Source organism: Glycine max, chromosome 19, assembly GCF_000004515.6.
Source record: "Glycine max cultivar Williams 82 chromosome 19, Glycine_max_v4.0, whole genome shotgun sequence".
NCBI classification, from domain to species: domain Eukaryota; kingdom Viridiplantae; phylum Streptophyta; class Magnoliopsida; order Fabales; family Fabaceae; genus Glycine; species Glycine max.
The window spans coordinates 41,950,680-41,966,396 of NC_038255.2; the positions used below are offsets into that span (position 1 = coordinate 41,950,680).

General features: G+C 31.9%; 1 protein-coding gene across 2 annotated transcripts; it reads left to right on the plus strand.

Annotated features, from left to right (window-relative positions):
- Positions 1–1,451: 1,451 nt before the first annotated feature.
- LOC100779902 (F-box protein At2g27310) lies at positions 1,452–7,827 on the plus strand. Of its 2 annotated transcripts, none has more exons than XM_003554196.5 (2): positions 1,452–1,673; positions 6,551–7,827. In XM_003554196.5, exons 1-2 carry the CDS (start codon positions 1,456–1,458, stop codon positions 7,692–7,694), a joined length of 1,362 nt encoding a protein of 453 aa, XP_003554244.4. In that variant the 5' UTR covers positions 1,452–1,455; the 3' UTR covers positions 7,695–7,827. The 2 variants fall into 2 exon arrangements, with proteins under 2 accessions (XP_003554244.4, XP_040868511.1); XM_041012577.1 differs by lacking the exon at positions 1,452–1,673 and adding an exon at positions 5,426–5,607.
- The last annotated feature ends 7,890 nt before the right edge of the window (positions 7,828–15,717 follow it).

A 15,717-nucleotide genomic window follows, 5' to 3' on the forward strand; every position in this document is an offset into this window, starting at 1 on the left:
AATTCTTTAACTAATATCTTAAGTATTCTTGTAATATATTAAAAATTGTGCTCATTATTTTTATTTATTTATTTTGGATATCCCACGCCCATGAAACTTCGTGGAACTCAGCAGTGCCAAACAAAATAGATATTTTCATTATGGCGAGACAAATAGATATTTTCAGCTTGCTTGGTTGATGGCCCAAAATACATAAACAAACAAACCAAAAAAATCGTTTTCTATTATTTTTTTAGGAAGTTTTTATTATTGAATAATGTTAACTATAACTTGCATAAGAAATTACAATTATGTTAAATATTCGGGAGTATTTTAGTCAGGTATGTAGGTAAGTATCCATATAAATATTTATATTTAATGGTTTTGACTATGTAATTGTATTAAATATTTAAGAGCAAATTTTGATTTTATAATTATTCTATTTGATTTCAACAAAAACTACTTTAAGTGAAAAATACTTTTTTTTCAAGGTATAATATTATATTCTTTAGAATCATATTCCCAAAAAGTATTATCCAAAATGTTATTCCAAAAGAATATTTAAAAACGTGTTTGGTTAAATTATCTAAATTTTAACATTCCTAAGCATATTTTTAAATTTAAAATAATTGAAAAAGGGTTTAAATGAAAAGTTATAAGTGGATTAGGAAATAACTTCTTACATTTCCATGAGAATCATCAGAATAAAAATAAAGTAAATTGTGTTGTAATTACTTTTTTAAAAAATAACAATACTTAATATTTTTCTAAAACTCTAATCAAACATGAAAATACTAAATCCTCCCGTTTGTGTATCTGGGAATGAAATTTTAATTCTGAAATAATCACACTTGATGAGAAAAAAAATATAAAACTACTAAAAAGAAAAAGAGAAAAAATAAAAGAAAGAAATATAAATAGAATGGGACAATGAAGAGAGTAAAAGGTATTAACAAAAGAGAGATAAAGACAAAAATTGTTGCGTAAATTATGGCATTTTTTATGGAGTAAATAGTCAATATAGTTTATGAACTTTTATCTCATTATCATTTTAGACTTAAAACTAAGAAAATTTGAAATAAGTCCTTGAAAATTTTAGAATTTCATTTAATTTCTTAAAATTAACTTTTTTTTCTTCTCATTTGCTTAGGTATCAAAATGAGAAATAAGAGTCAATTTCTAATACTTAAACTGTAAAAAAAAAAAATTCATAAATTTATTTGAAATTTTCTTAACTTAAAAAACTAAAATGATAATGAAATACAAATTTTGGAACTAAATGAACAACTTATTTTTTTATATGTAAATTATGGTAATTTATTTTGTATAAATTATATGTATATTTAACTGAACGTAATCTTATTTAAAAAATAAGGTAGAATTTGTATAGAAATAACATAATTTTTTTTATTTTAAAAATAATAATTTTGTTATTATTTATGTAGCATTACGTGGCAACGTTTGGGTGGTTGACTGATGGGGCAGTTCAGAGAGTTGATGTGGGTGACGCGTAGTAAATCGCTACCCCACCCCTCTCTCTCTCTCTCTCTCTGCTCACAACACAACCCGTGTTTGTGTTTTCAAAGTCCGCTAAACGCAATCCCTCTCTTTTCATCTATCTTTCTATTTCTCGTTCCCTTCAAATCTTGCACTGTATTTTCACCCCCTCTTGCCGTTCATCTCTGTTATTTGAGGTCACAACTCTCTTTCCCCTCTCTCTGCACTCAATTTTATTTCTGTTTTTTATTTTCTTTTTGTGGGTTTTTATTTGTTACGCAATTTACTGAAAAAGAAAATTCTGTCCCACGTGGACTAAAAATATAGTGTCAAGCGCATATAGGTAGGGACAACCCTTAACTTATAAGTCGATTTTGTATGATTGAGTTAGGTCCAAATTATAAGACAATATGTGAATGTATTAGCCAAAAGGTTTACATTATGCTTTAATAATATGTGAAGCGCTGCAAAATTTATTCATATGAATTTTTCATTATGAATCAAAAGGTTATTCATGCACTGCAGATTAGGATTTTTTTATTTTTATTTTTATAAGCTTCCTTCTTGGAATTCTTGATTGGTTGTGAAATGGACTACATGGGTCACCACTGAAAAACTTTGATACCAATTCATAGAAAGACTTAGAAGAGCTACACCTTATAAGTTAGTTGTTGTAGTTATAAACCCTACACTAAAAGCCCATATTTCTAATTTGGGACTCAAGTCCCATACCATACATTTCAATTAGAACCTAACACAGTTAAGAAAGAACTGATCAATGTAATAATTTGATTTCTTCCTATATGTATAGGAACAAGTTCTAGAAGAGGTCCGTTTATTTATTTGTCTATAATCTCCACATGTATTATTTTGTAATTCCAATGTATGTCACTACTTTCTAGTATTGGAACTTGATTTTAACCTTCTAATTTGCAAATGAACGAATTTTTATTGCAACTTAAGATACTTCTGTAGATTCAATATTCTCCCTGTAGATTCATTATCCTGTGTGGCTCCTTTCTCTTGCCGGACTTTTGTCTGTGAATTGTGATTTACTATAGGTCGTAGGTCTCAGAAATTACCTAGGAGACATCTCCCATAGGTTGTATTTTTCCCATTAAACTTGCTCTGGAGTAATATCTAACTGTATATTTTATTTTTATTTTTGTTCAAACGAGGTTTCCTCACACCTTTTGGGATATTGTCTTAAAAATTTATGTATGAAAAAAATAGGATCATTTGACAGTTGAATTTGAGTTTGAATTCTAATAGGGTCTTGGACTCCGAATTTATTGAAAACTGATTTTCTCCTTTCTGTATACTTTTCTCATATATATACATATCCAATTTCTCTAGGCTCCATCAATTTTGGTTGTCTTTTTTCCCTTTTTTTTTTAAATTTTTTTTTTTTTATCTTCAAATTAAAATTGGTAGTGGGACAGGACACCTTTAATGTTATTAGTGGGTACGCACCTCAGGTTGGGTTAGCAGAACATTTTAAGGTAAAATTTTGGGAGGATCTAGAAGGAGCACTTCAGGATATACCCCAAGGAGAGAAAGTTTTCCTAGGAGGGGATCTCAATGGACATGTAGGTAGCGTGGCTAGAGGTTTTGAGGGGGTGCATGAGGGTTTTGGCCTAGGGGAGATGAATGGGGAGGGTAAATCCATCTTGGAGTTTTCGGAGGCTTTGGATCTTTCTATAGCCAATACATGGTTTAAGAAAAGAGAGGAACATCTTATCACTTACAAAAGTGGAGGGACATGTTCTCAGATAGATTTCTTCCTTATCAGGAAGTCTGATAGGAAGTATTGCTTGAACTGTAAAGTTATCCCGGGAGAGAGCTTAACTACCCAACATAGAGTTTTGGTTATGGATGTAAGAATTAGAGATAGGGCAAAGAGAAGAAGTCCTCTGGTAGCACCAAGGATCAAATGGTGGCACTTGAAGGGTGAGAAACAAGGAATCTTCCAACAAAAGATATGGGAGGGTTGGTGTGGACAATCACAAGGAAGTGCAAATGATATGTGGAACAAGATGTCCCAAGAGATTATTAAAGTGGCTAAAGAGACGTTGGGTGAATCTAGAGGTTTTGGACCTAGGGGTAAAGAATCGTGGTGGTGGAATGAAAATGTTCAGAGCAAAGTTAGAGTAAAAAAGGAGTGTTTCAAGGAGTGGTCTAGGTGTAGAAATTCTGAAACTTGGGATAAGTATAAGATAGCTAGAAATGAAACCAAAAAGGCGGTGAGTGAGGCAAGAGCCCAAGCTTTTGACGGACTATACCAAGCTCTAGGAACCAGGGACGGAGAAAGATCTATATATAGGCTTGCTAAGGGTAGAGAGAGGAAAACTAGAGATTTGGATCAAGTAAAGTGTGTTAAGGATGAAGAAGGCAAAGTCTTAGTGCATGAAAAAGATATCAAGGAAAGGTGGAAGGCGTATTTCCACAACTTATTTAATGATGGATATGGATATGACTCTAGCAGTCTAGACACAAGAGAAGAGGATCGGAACTATAAGTACTATCGTCGGATTCAGAAACAGGAAGTAAAGGAAGCGTTGAAAAGAATGAGTAATGGTAAGGCGGTGGGGCCAGACAACATACCTATTGAAGTGTGGAAAACTCTTGGAGATAGAGGTCTTGAGTGGCTCACCGAACTCTTTAACGAAATTATGAGGTCAAAACGCATGCCGGAGGAATGGAGGAGAAGCACGTTAGTGCCAATCTATAAGAACAAGGGGGATATACAAAATTGTGCAAATTATAGGGGAATCAAGCTCATGAGTCATACCATGAAATTATGGAAAAGAGTGATCGAACGGAGATTAAGAAAGGAGACTCAAGTTACTGAAAATCAATTTGGTTTCATGCCGGGAAGGTCGACCATGGAAGCGATTTATTTATTACGGCGGGTGATGGAGCAATATCGCATGGCCCAACAAGACTTGCACTTGATTTTTATTGACTTGGAGAAAGCGTATGATAGAGTGCCTAGAGAGATTTTGTGGAAAGCTCTAGAGAAGAAAGGGGTTAGGGTTGCATATATTCGAGCTATCCAAGATATGTATGATAGGGTATCGACTAGTGTTAGGACACAGGGTGGAGAGTCAGACGATTTTCCCATCACAATTGGTTTACATCAAGGGTCAACCGTTAGCCCCTACCTTTTTACCTTAATTCTGGATGTCCTCACGGAACAAATCCAAGAGATAGCGCCGAGATGCATGCTTTTTGCAGATGACATAGTCCTCCTTGGAGAGTCGAGGGAGGAGCTGAATGAGAGGTTGGAAACTTGGAGACGAGCTCTAGAAACACATGGCTTTCGCCTAAGCAGAAGCAAATTGGAGTATATGGAATGTAAGTTCAACAAAAGAAGGAGGGTTTCTAACTCAGAGGTGAAAATAGGAGACCATATTATCCCTCAAGTCACACGGTTTAAATATCTTGGGTTTGTAATACAGGATGATGGGGAAATTGACGGGGATGTGAATCATCGCATTCAAGCAGGATGGATGAAATGGAGAAAAGCATCGGGGGTGTTATGTGATGTAAAGGTACCGATCAAGCTAAAGGGAAAGTTTTATCGGACTGCGGTAAGACCGGCGATTTTGTACGGAACAGAATGTTGGACGGTCAAGAGCCAACATGAGAATAAAGTAGGTGTAGCGGAGATGAGGATGTTGCGGTGGATGTGTGGTAAGACTCAACAGGATAAAATTAGAAACGTAGCTATTAGAGAGAGGGTTGGAGTAGCGCCTATTGTAGAGAAGATGGTGGAAAATAGACTTAGGTGGTTTGGGCATGTAGAGAGAAGACCGGTAGACTCTGTAGTGAGGAGAGTAGACCAGATGGAGAGAAGACAAACAATTCGAGGCAGAGGAAGACCCAAAAAGACTATAAGAGAGGTTATCAAAAAGGATCTCGAAATTAATGGTTTGGATAGAAGTATGGTACTTGATAGAACATTATGGCGGAAGTTGATCCATGTAGCCGACCCCACCTAGTGGGATAAGGCGTTGTTGTTGTTGTTTTTTTATCTTCAAAGCAGTGTTTGAGGCAGCTACAAGATTTGGACTTGGTTGAATGTTTCTTGTTTCTCGGGAAGCTTTTGTAGACCCGACTCATAAACTTGTAAGAGTTTACCTATTATAAAAACTAATATTAGAAAACCTATTAATGACATATATGCATAACATAATACTGTTAACAATAATTCAACATTTCAACTCCATAATAAAGTAAAGTAGCAAACCACAATAACAAAGTACTGAATAAGATTAAACTACAAAAATGATCAAATTATACTTAAATTCATAAAACATAAGTTTCTAGTGAAAAACATTTCAAAAAGGAGTTCATTTCTTCGAATCATTTGAGTCATAGACATCAACACTATGGCGTCAATGGGGGGGGGGGGAAGGGGGGCAAAGTTATTTGATTTTAAACTCTCTTCTTGACTCGAGAGTTCATGCGAGTTTAAAGAGTTTGCATGAGTTTATCCAAAAAAAGAGTTTGACACAAAGTTAACTCATTTTCTCTCCCTAGAATCATACATTTTGTAGGAGTTTACTAGTTAACTTGAGAGTTTGACAACCTTGAGTGTATTGGAATTTGGAAATGTGGTCTTCCTATCTTTTTTTTAGTTGTATGGTTTTTATAACTCAAACTACTGAAAACCAAGTATACCATATGTCCATGCTCATGTTACTGTAATGCTTTGATGTCAAACATTTAAAAATGAACTTGGCATTTTAAAGGCTGTTCATTTTAACATAACGGAGTATTATGCAATTGTGAAACATAATCATGAAACAATGCCTTTATTATTTAGTCATAATAAAATTTTGGATTGGGGTGTTATATAATTTGGCAGTTCAGATAAAGTAATTTATTATTTATAATCCTAGAGAGCACGATGAGACACTGCATATTTTTTGTGTTGTCCATGTTAGCAAAACATTATATGCCTCATTATTGACTAATTTCTGGGAAAAAAATGTTTTTGCTTTCTTGTATTCAAAGGAATGCAGGTTTCTTCTTTTGTTTTTTGATTTTAATTATGTTTGCTTGGCAGTCAAAGGATTATCGCCATGTCAGTTGCACCAGTTGACAGTATTCCCTCATTAAGCAGTGATCTCTTCTATGATATATTTCGTCGACTTGATGGTGCAACATTGGCTAGTGCAGCATGTACTTGTGCAGCATTGTGTTCCATCTCAAAAGAAGAGAATTTATGGGAGAATGTATGTTCATCTATGTGGCCTTCAACCAATAGAGAGGATGTCAAAAGTTTAATATCTTCTATTGGTGGATTCAGAAAATTCTATGCAGATTGTTTCCCGCTTATTGTAAACAAGGAGGTTGTAGAGTATCAACTGAACAACTATCTCGAGTACCCGGACAATTGGACTGAAGCTGAATATTATGGGGACATGAATGAATCTGAAAGCATCTCTCCATCAGATTTTGTTTCTATAGTAGATATTAGGTTCAAGGGGAAACCAATCTGTTCCAAAGTTCTCTGGGGAATTCCAAATGCAAATGGCTATGATGGTTGGTTCTATAACTGCCCTTTCCGGATTGATATTCTCACTTATGCAGATAGAGATGATATCAATGATGGAGCGGTTCATCTTTCTGTAACTGATGGTCTGCCACCAATTACATCCTTGGAGAGGGAAAGGAAAGATGGGAAGCTGTGGCAGGTGCTCCATGAAGGGCTCCAGCTTAGTTGGATTATAGTAAACAAGAAAATAAAACAGGCTGCAAATCTTGCTAGTTGGAGCCCTCTTGGTGGTCAAAGACACTGGCCAACAGATAAGGATTTTGTTATCCGCTTTGGATCAGTTCTACCTGCCAGGGACATTCTTCCTTGTCAGGTAGCGGAGTGTATTCTTATTATGAAGTTTAGAGTGGTTCACACTGAAGAAGATGGGGTTCAAACAACTCTTAAATTAACAGAGCTGAGCATGCAGTTGGAAGACATGGAAGGTGCTCATGTTAATGGAAGAAACAGTTTGCATATACTTAAGGAAGCACTTAGCAGCCGAAGGAGCAAAAATTATGGTGAAGTACTTGAGTCTTGTCATATGTATTTGAAAGTACAGAATGAGTTGAAAGAGGAGAAGATGAGAAACGAAAGTAGGTTGGATAGACTTTGTATTTTAAGTGGCATTGCAGCATTTATGACGTTCTGGTACTGTTTTATGAAATGGTAGTCAATAATCATATAGAGGAATAAGTTAATGTAGCTCTAACAAATGTTGGACCTTGGCACTCCCGTGTAAGATATGATTTTGCTTACCATAATAAAAAAATCAATAAATAGTAGCGCCCCTGGTTTGAGAGTTATAATTCTCCAAGTATGATCATTGTTCAAATTCAGCAGAAGGGATTACAAAAACGTTTGTGTTAACCTCACTCAGACTACGAAGTAGGAATGTTGTTTATGTGGAGGTATTTTAAAATTAAGATATGCTATAAGCATTACAAGAGCTAAAAAGTATACTTATAAATTCATTTTATTAACTTGATTTAATCTTCCACTAGAATTGCTTCTGTTTGCCTAAAAATACTAATTCTTAACTTGTTTTCCTTCTACGACATTATGAAGCATAACCATCTTCATTTTTGTTTCGACGGTGATGCCCTACTTTTAAGAATGTTTCTCACTACATTCATATTTGCTCTTGGTGAATGTTTGGTTTAGTTTAATATTGAAAAGATTACATTTATTAAGACTTCTTTTAAGAAATAAACACAGCAAATAATAATCCTCTGCAACTTGAAAAGCACTGCAGGGCTGCATCTCGCTGAAAGATGCAATTAGGCATGGCAAACAAATCCGCACCATCGGTACCCTCTCAAACCTACTTAGGACGTGAAAATTACAAAACTACTCCCGTATATAAGAAACCATGTTTGGTTTATATGATATAAATGAGCCATGACCACCATTTGAATGTGGTCTCCTTCACATTCACAAATCGTGCAACTCTCGGACTCTCTTTCACCCGCCACTACCCATTGTAGGCGTCAGCCACCATATGCCACTGCTAGAGATTTTGATTCTTCTCCCACATTAGCTTTGATATTCTTATTTTTGGTACTTTGAAGTCAATGGTAGCATGTTTTTTCTTCTCCATTCCAATATCATTCTATGCTTTTATGCAGCTTTTCAGTTCTCTCTCTCAAATTATTAAGCCTTCTATATTGTTGTGTATCTATGTAAGCATTGCCAAAGGAGAAAATAAATAATTTCTCCTATGTGTGTTGGAGCAAATAATTTTACCTAAACCAAATATATCTTGATTCAGGGCCTCTCCTTTACCAGGTTCGCTTTTCAATATGGTCTTCACCTCTTTAATTTTCTGAGCAAGTTATGTGCATTCGCATAATTGGCAATTGTCTTGTTTAATTGGGATATCAGTAGGAAGAGTAGTTTATGGTTCATGTTTTGAAATGTTGACTTCCATATTTATTCGGATTTTGTGCTGTATGGTTTTGGTGGTTGGAAAAAATCAATGCTACAAGATGAAGAAAATCGTTTGGTATTGGTATCTAGCAGAGGCTTATTGGTGGGGGACAGTCTGTTAAAAGAAATTTTCATGCAGTTGGCAAGGGAGAAAGTACTACAGCATTTGCTATCAGCATATCTCTATAATTTTCACTAAAAATTTTGTGGTGAGATACAATTTTGCTATGTGCAAGTAGAGGTTATAATTAAATGTTTTAATGCAATCTCCTATCTGCTCTTTGAAGCCTAGACTGTTTTCTTCTAGTTGTGTCAGTTTAATAACACATGGATGCATCCTCATTTGGTTACAACAAGTTGGTGGGGGAATCATCATAGATTGTCCCTAATATCTCTTGCAAGTTGCAACCATCAGCTTAAATACCTGGAAATTTTGCAATAGGAGTGAATATATGGATCTGTTAGGAAACTAATACGTATACTTTATCTGCTAAAATCTATCAGTAATGGGACCTCTAACGTATTTGGTTATCAACCCTTTTGGATAAACTTCTTCATAACAGTTTTAGGAGAGAAAAATAAGATGAAAAAATGAAATGGATTTTTTTATAAATTAAAATTAACTTGCATAAATTAATTTGTTGAAGCTTTTTCATAATAAATTTTCTAAAAGTTAATTTTTAATTTATGCTTAAACTAATTTTTTATGGAGAAAGTTATTTCATTTTTTTCATATTTTTTCTCTTAAAAATGCTTCGGCTGAAGTTTATCTAAATAGAACTTATGGAATTTAACTTGGGAAGTCAACAGCTGGGTGGACTAGCCCAAAGCCGAAGGAATGGAATTATGCTCGAATTTGGGTTCTTGTTGCTTCTGCTGGTCATCACACAGGTCAGTATTTCTTTTTGTATCCCAAAAAATTTCTACAACACCCCCTTTTCCTATGAAAGTTTTAGGCCATGTGTTGGGGTGATTTTTAGGTTCCAATTTCAAATTTCTAAAAAATAATAGCTAGTTTTTAGTTTTAGTTGTAAATAATCTTAAAATCAGTTTTAGAATATGATTGGTTTTAAAATAAACTCACAATAAAAGTTTCATATTATATTAAAATTAGTTCAAGAGTATGTTTTGTGTGGGTGAAGACAACGATGATAGTGGTCGTGTCAACAACGACGATGGTAGAGATACCAATGGTGGTTGCACTGACAGTGGCGATAGAGGTGATGGTGATAGTAGTAGTTATGTCGGTGGTGGTGGTGGTGACAACCATTGTTGGCGGCAACGTCGGTGATGGTTGTGGCAACAACGTCGGTAGTGTCTGTGACGATGGTGGTGGTGATAACATGTATTCTTTTACGACTAAAACAAATTCATAATATTATTTTTTTTTTTGAAAATGAGTGTAAAAGTATTTCAAAAATGATTTAAAAATTATTTTGATTACATTTTTGTCAAACACATTTTATTTTAAAAATTACATTTAAAAATCAAAAATAAAAAACTTACCACCACTCCAAAGAGACCCTTAACCTCTTTGGGTAGTTGTTTCTATACCTATCAATATCCGGCCATCACGAATTGCAATTTTTTGGGGCAAACTATGGGTTGATGGGGAATCAAAGGCAGTTGCTTCTTGCAATCCACAAATTACTTCTTGCACTTTTTTAACATTCTGAAAATGCTAATCGAAAATGTAAAATTACATTTCAGAATAACCTTTACATTTCAATTAGACAGGGGTGGCAAAAATCCTGGCCAGGGTGAGTGAAAAAAAATTCAAATCGTGCATCTAATTTAAAGGGTAATAAAAAATCAAAATGACAGTAAGAATGTTTTAGCAAAACTCGAATCATCTGATCTAATTTAAACTAAATTTTATCATATTAAATTGGATTAATTTTTTGAAAAAAGCAATTTAAATAAAATCAAATTACCAATTATTTTAATCTTTGGATCTGAAGGACTGAAAATCGATCCAAACTCATCCACAAATACTCATGTACATGCAATTTTTGCTTGTATTGGAATAGATGGAGAAAGTATAATTTCATTTACGGCAACCACCTTGGAGCTTCGTGCACCTAGCCTTAAGGCTTCATGATTAGATTCGGTGGATTTGATTTTTTTAAAACCTCCGTGTCTGTTATTCATTCAAACTTAGCAGTACAATTTGGCTTTATTTATGATTATGATAATAATTAAAAGAAAAGCACATCAAACATGTGGGGATCTCGTAGGTTCGGCTGGTCGGTGGTACAAGACTATTAGTTACATGTTATATCTCTTGTCAACAATTTCTGCAACGAAAAACGGGTGTTCTTCTTCTGAAGGAGCCTTGGTCCTTGCCATGACTTACTGAATTAATTGACCCTACGGTTAAGGGTGCTTCATACTTGTTCAGAATTAGTGTTCACTGTTTGTAATAGAGTGGTCTATATAGTGTGTGTTTACATTGTTTTTTTATTTGCACCAAAGGTAATAGTTGGAGACTAATTTATTTTGAGACGCAAAGATGATTAAAGTAGATTTTGTTTTTTTTAACAAAGTTTTCGCTATATATATTTGTTTGGGTAAGCGTTCCGGGGTGGAAAACATATACTAGGAGAAAGGAGAGACTATTTGTTATTTTTGAGTTAAACGTAATTTTGATCGAATTTCAACGGTTATTCAAACATAGGTTGAGTTATTTATCAATTGTGTTAACCTATGTAACTAACAAGGACGTAGTTAGATCTTTACTGTAGGGGGAACAATTCGAAAGTTAAAAGTTATCTAAAAGATCTATGCAATACATTTTATTTAAAATACTTATAATTATATATTATCAAATATTACTTATGTTAATATATCAAAACATGAATAGATTAGTAGGGTATATCTGTTATGTAAAAGTTGGTTAAGTTATGAAACCCATGTGTTGATAAACTTATTCTAATAGAAATAGAAGAGTTTATTTGAAAGTGATTAGAGTGGGTTAAAATTTAAAAAGTTGAATGTGTCGTTAAAGGAATTCATTTTGATCAAAAGCGACAATTTCAATGTCAATAAAGCACAAAAAACGCTCAAAAACAGGATATCTTTGAAGATAGAAATGTCAATTGAAACGGTTACAAAAAAAAGTGCTATGAATATGTTTGATAGCATTATAGCAATGTATTTAGGAATATTATTATACATGTGTCGAAATCATATAATTCAACCATTATTAATATTAGAAGTCTATAAATAAGACATCTGATTATCAAATTTTATGTGATTGAAACACTATTATTTAATTTCTCAAATATCAACAATGTTTACCATCAAGATTAATTGTAGGTTCAACAAATTATCGTGTATGTATTCAATTTTTACCTTTTATAAATTGATGTCTTTTTATTTTCTTGTATCTTTCTAACTCTTTACTCTTCTAATCTCCATTTCTATTTACTATCAAAATTAGTATCGAAATATAATAACTATGAAAATTGATTTTATAATAAAAAGTATTAAAAAATTCACTTCACAAACTTTTATACAATACCAAGATAATTATCCATGAATATCTTTATTGAAATCACTATTGTTATATGTTTTAAGTATTAAATAATTTTTTAAAATTAAAAACTATGAACTTATTTGATTAAAAAAAACTTACAATTGAGTATGAATTCTATGTCTCATATTTAAATATTTATTTATTAATAAAATTAAAAATTATTTGATTGGTTTGAAATATATTCTAAGTAAATATAATTTTCACTATTAACAAATAATTACTTGGGAAAACAATGGGAACATTTTTTTAAGACCCAAAATCAGAAGTATCAATTGTCAATTTCATGTCACGTATAACTTTAATTAATCAATTTATTTATATCAAAAATTGATATCTACGTTAATCATAGGTTTTTTAGTAAAAGTCCTATTAATTTATGTTCTAAATGTCAAATAAATCAGAAAAATTATGTTATATACGGAATATCTTTTGTGATAATAGTATAGTCAACAACCATTAAAGACGAAATTATTTTTAGAATATTGAAAAATAGTAGAAGAAGAATGTTGTGTCGTGGTAAAAACTATTATTTTGAAAGAAATTTTCCAACTTTATCACTATTTTGGAAGAAATTTTCGATGAGTATATAATGTAATCTGATATCTGAGTTGTTTTTTCAAGATTTATATAATTATATGTTTGGACTCATACACTCACGCCCAAAAGCTTATTGAAGTCTCACAAAAGGAGAAAAAAGTTTATGCGATAGGAAGAAGAAATATTTGTTGGTGTATCCTAAACACAAATGATTAATTCCTTAAAATATTCGTAAGTTTGTCCCATGAACAAAAGTTGATAAATCACTTTTAATTTTTAAATAATTTATTTTGATTGTAAATGAAATTAGTTATATTCATAAAATAATAATAACGAATGATATAACATAAAAAATATCAAAAAGTAAAAATCATATTTAAATATTTTTCAAAAAAGGAAAAGTATACTTATCTCTACATGTGATAACTATAAAAGAAAAATAAAATATATATCTAAAAAATATACCATTATCTTATCAATGAAAAACTATAAAATAGGAATAGACTACTATATTAAAGAATAAGAAAGAAATATCTATTACTTAAATGTTATTATTTCTGCAATAAAATTCACAAATATGTAGATTATATATTATCTCAATATTATTATTATTATTATTATTTGGTACAGTTATTATTATTATTTTTTATATATATATATATATATATATATATATATATATATATATACATTAAAAAAATAAAATTAAAGAGAGTCAGAAGCAAGACCCCAAACCTTAACGTGGGTCCGCCCTGATTGAAACTAGTCCGGAGGATTGATGAATATCTTGAATGAAAAAAATTGGATCCTTTTTTATAGTTATTTTTTTCTTCCTCTCATCTAACTTCTCTATACCTCTAATATCTCCCAAGTTACTTCAAGAATATTTCTTTTATTTGATAAAAGGTTACATATCATTCTCATACGTCATTGTTAACATACAATTTATGTTATTTGCATCGGCTAAAAGTCCAGACATAGATTGCTCCTAGATTGTTCGAAAAATCTTCATGTATTTTTTTTTCTTTTTTAAAAACAAGGTATTCACATACTTAAAAATCATGAGACTAACTTTCCAATTATAGATTATGTATGATAAGATATTTTAATTAATTTTAATTTTTTTTATTAATTAAAAAACTTATTTAATTGTTCGATAAATATATTTTTTTTAGTGATTTTTAGTATTTTTTAAAATACCAGCTTTTGGCTTCTAATTTTTAAATAATTTCTTTTATTTTTATCCTCAATATATTTATCTAATTTTATAATTGATTTTTTAAATAAATCATGATTTTATTATTTATTATTTTTATTTTATATTTTTTAACTAATTTAACGGTTAATTTTATCATACACTTATCATTTAATAAATTAATTTTTCCATTTTGAACAGATAACTTTTCAAGTAATTTTACTAAATATAAGCATAAAAGTCATCAAAATAAAATTTATCACTCCCAGTAAAAATCTTTTTCATACACGAAACAAATTGACATACCTAAAAAAGAACCCAACCATCCACACTGCCAACTGTGCTCTCCTTGATGAAAAGTGGAAACAAAAGTTGGTGTCATGTGGGATTTGAATCCGTGTCTAGGATATGTTATCCAGCTTCAAATCTCAACTTCATCTTGTTTATGGGTCGAAAGTGGCAAGCATGATATTGTCCCAAATGGCGGAAAGCCAAAATCAAACATGGACATGTGCCACGTCTTTAGTATTTTCTTCAAAGACTTTCATCCATTTTTTCTAACAATTAATAAAATCCTTAATAGTGGCAGGAAATGCTTGATCCCTCGAAGTGCATGTCTAGGTTGTCTAATTGTAGTTTTTTTTTTTAAAAAAAAATTGCAAATTACTTTGAACACAAAATAACCAAATCATCTACCTCCTAATTGTATCCCAGTTATTGTCTCGCCAATAAAAAATTACCATGTTATTTATAATATTCACTTTTATATATATATATATATATATATATTAAAATGTCCTTAATACCCGTATCAATTTTTCCTTATGTTAATTAGTGTTTCCTTTTCTCATTACACCCAACGACATTAGCGACATCCACCGCATTACACTAATAAATTTCTCTCCCTTTCCCGTAATGCTAATCAATTTCTCTGCCTTGGCTTCCCTTTCTCATTACGCTGATAAATTTTTCTGCCATAAAAGCCTATCCAAGTCCCTACACAAATCACAAAAGTTCATGCACTTCTTAACATAAATGAATATCATACGAGAATTCGAGAATTCAAGGATTAATTTGTCATCTTCGTCGCTGGCTTAATTCCAAATATCACCTATATAATTTGCTTCCTGCTTTGTAAATTTGTAGGAACACAAATTATTGTTGTCCCGGCACAAATGACATTGCTAAACTAACACCGTTATCAACAACTACCGACCACTAGCATCAGCGCTACTGTCACAATTAATCTTCCTTGAACAGAGGATGCAGAGATAAGGGATTGGTTGTTATTAAGAGAGATTAAGGGTGTTAACTGTTAAGGCAATGGAAACAAAATTAAAAGAAAATATAGGTTGATATTTTAATTTTTTTTTTAGTGTATATACAATCCTATTCAAATTGATCAACACTTGTGTCTCTTAATTAAATAATTAAGAATTTAAATATTAATATTTGATATAGAATAAATCATGTTAAAAAAAATATTTATTTTATGTG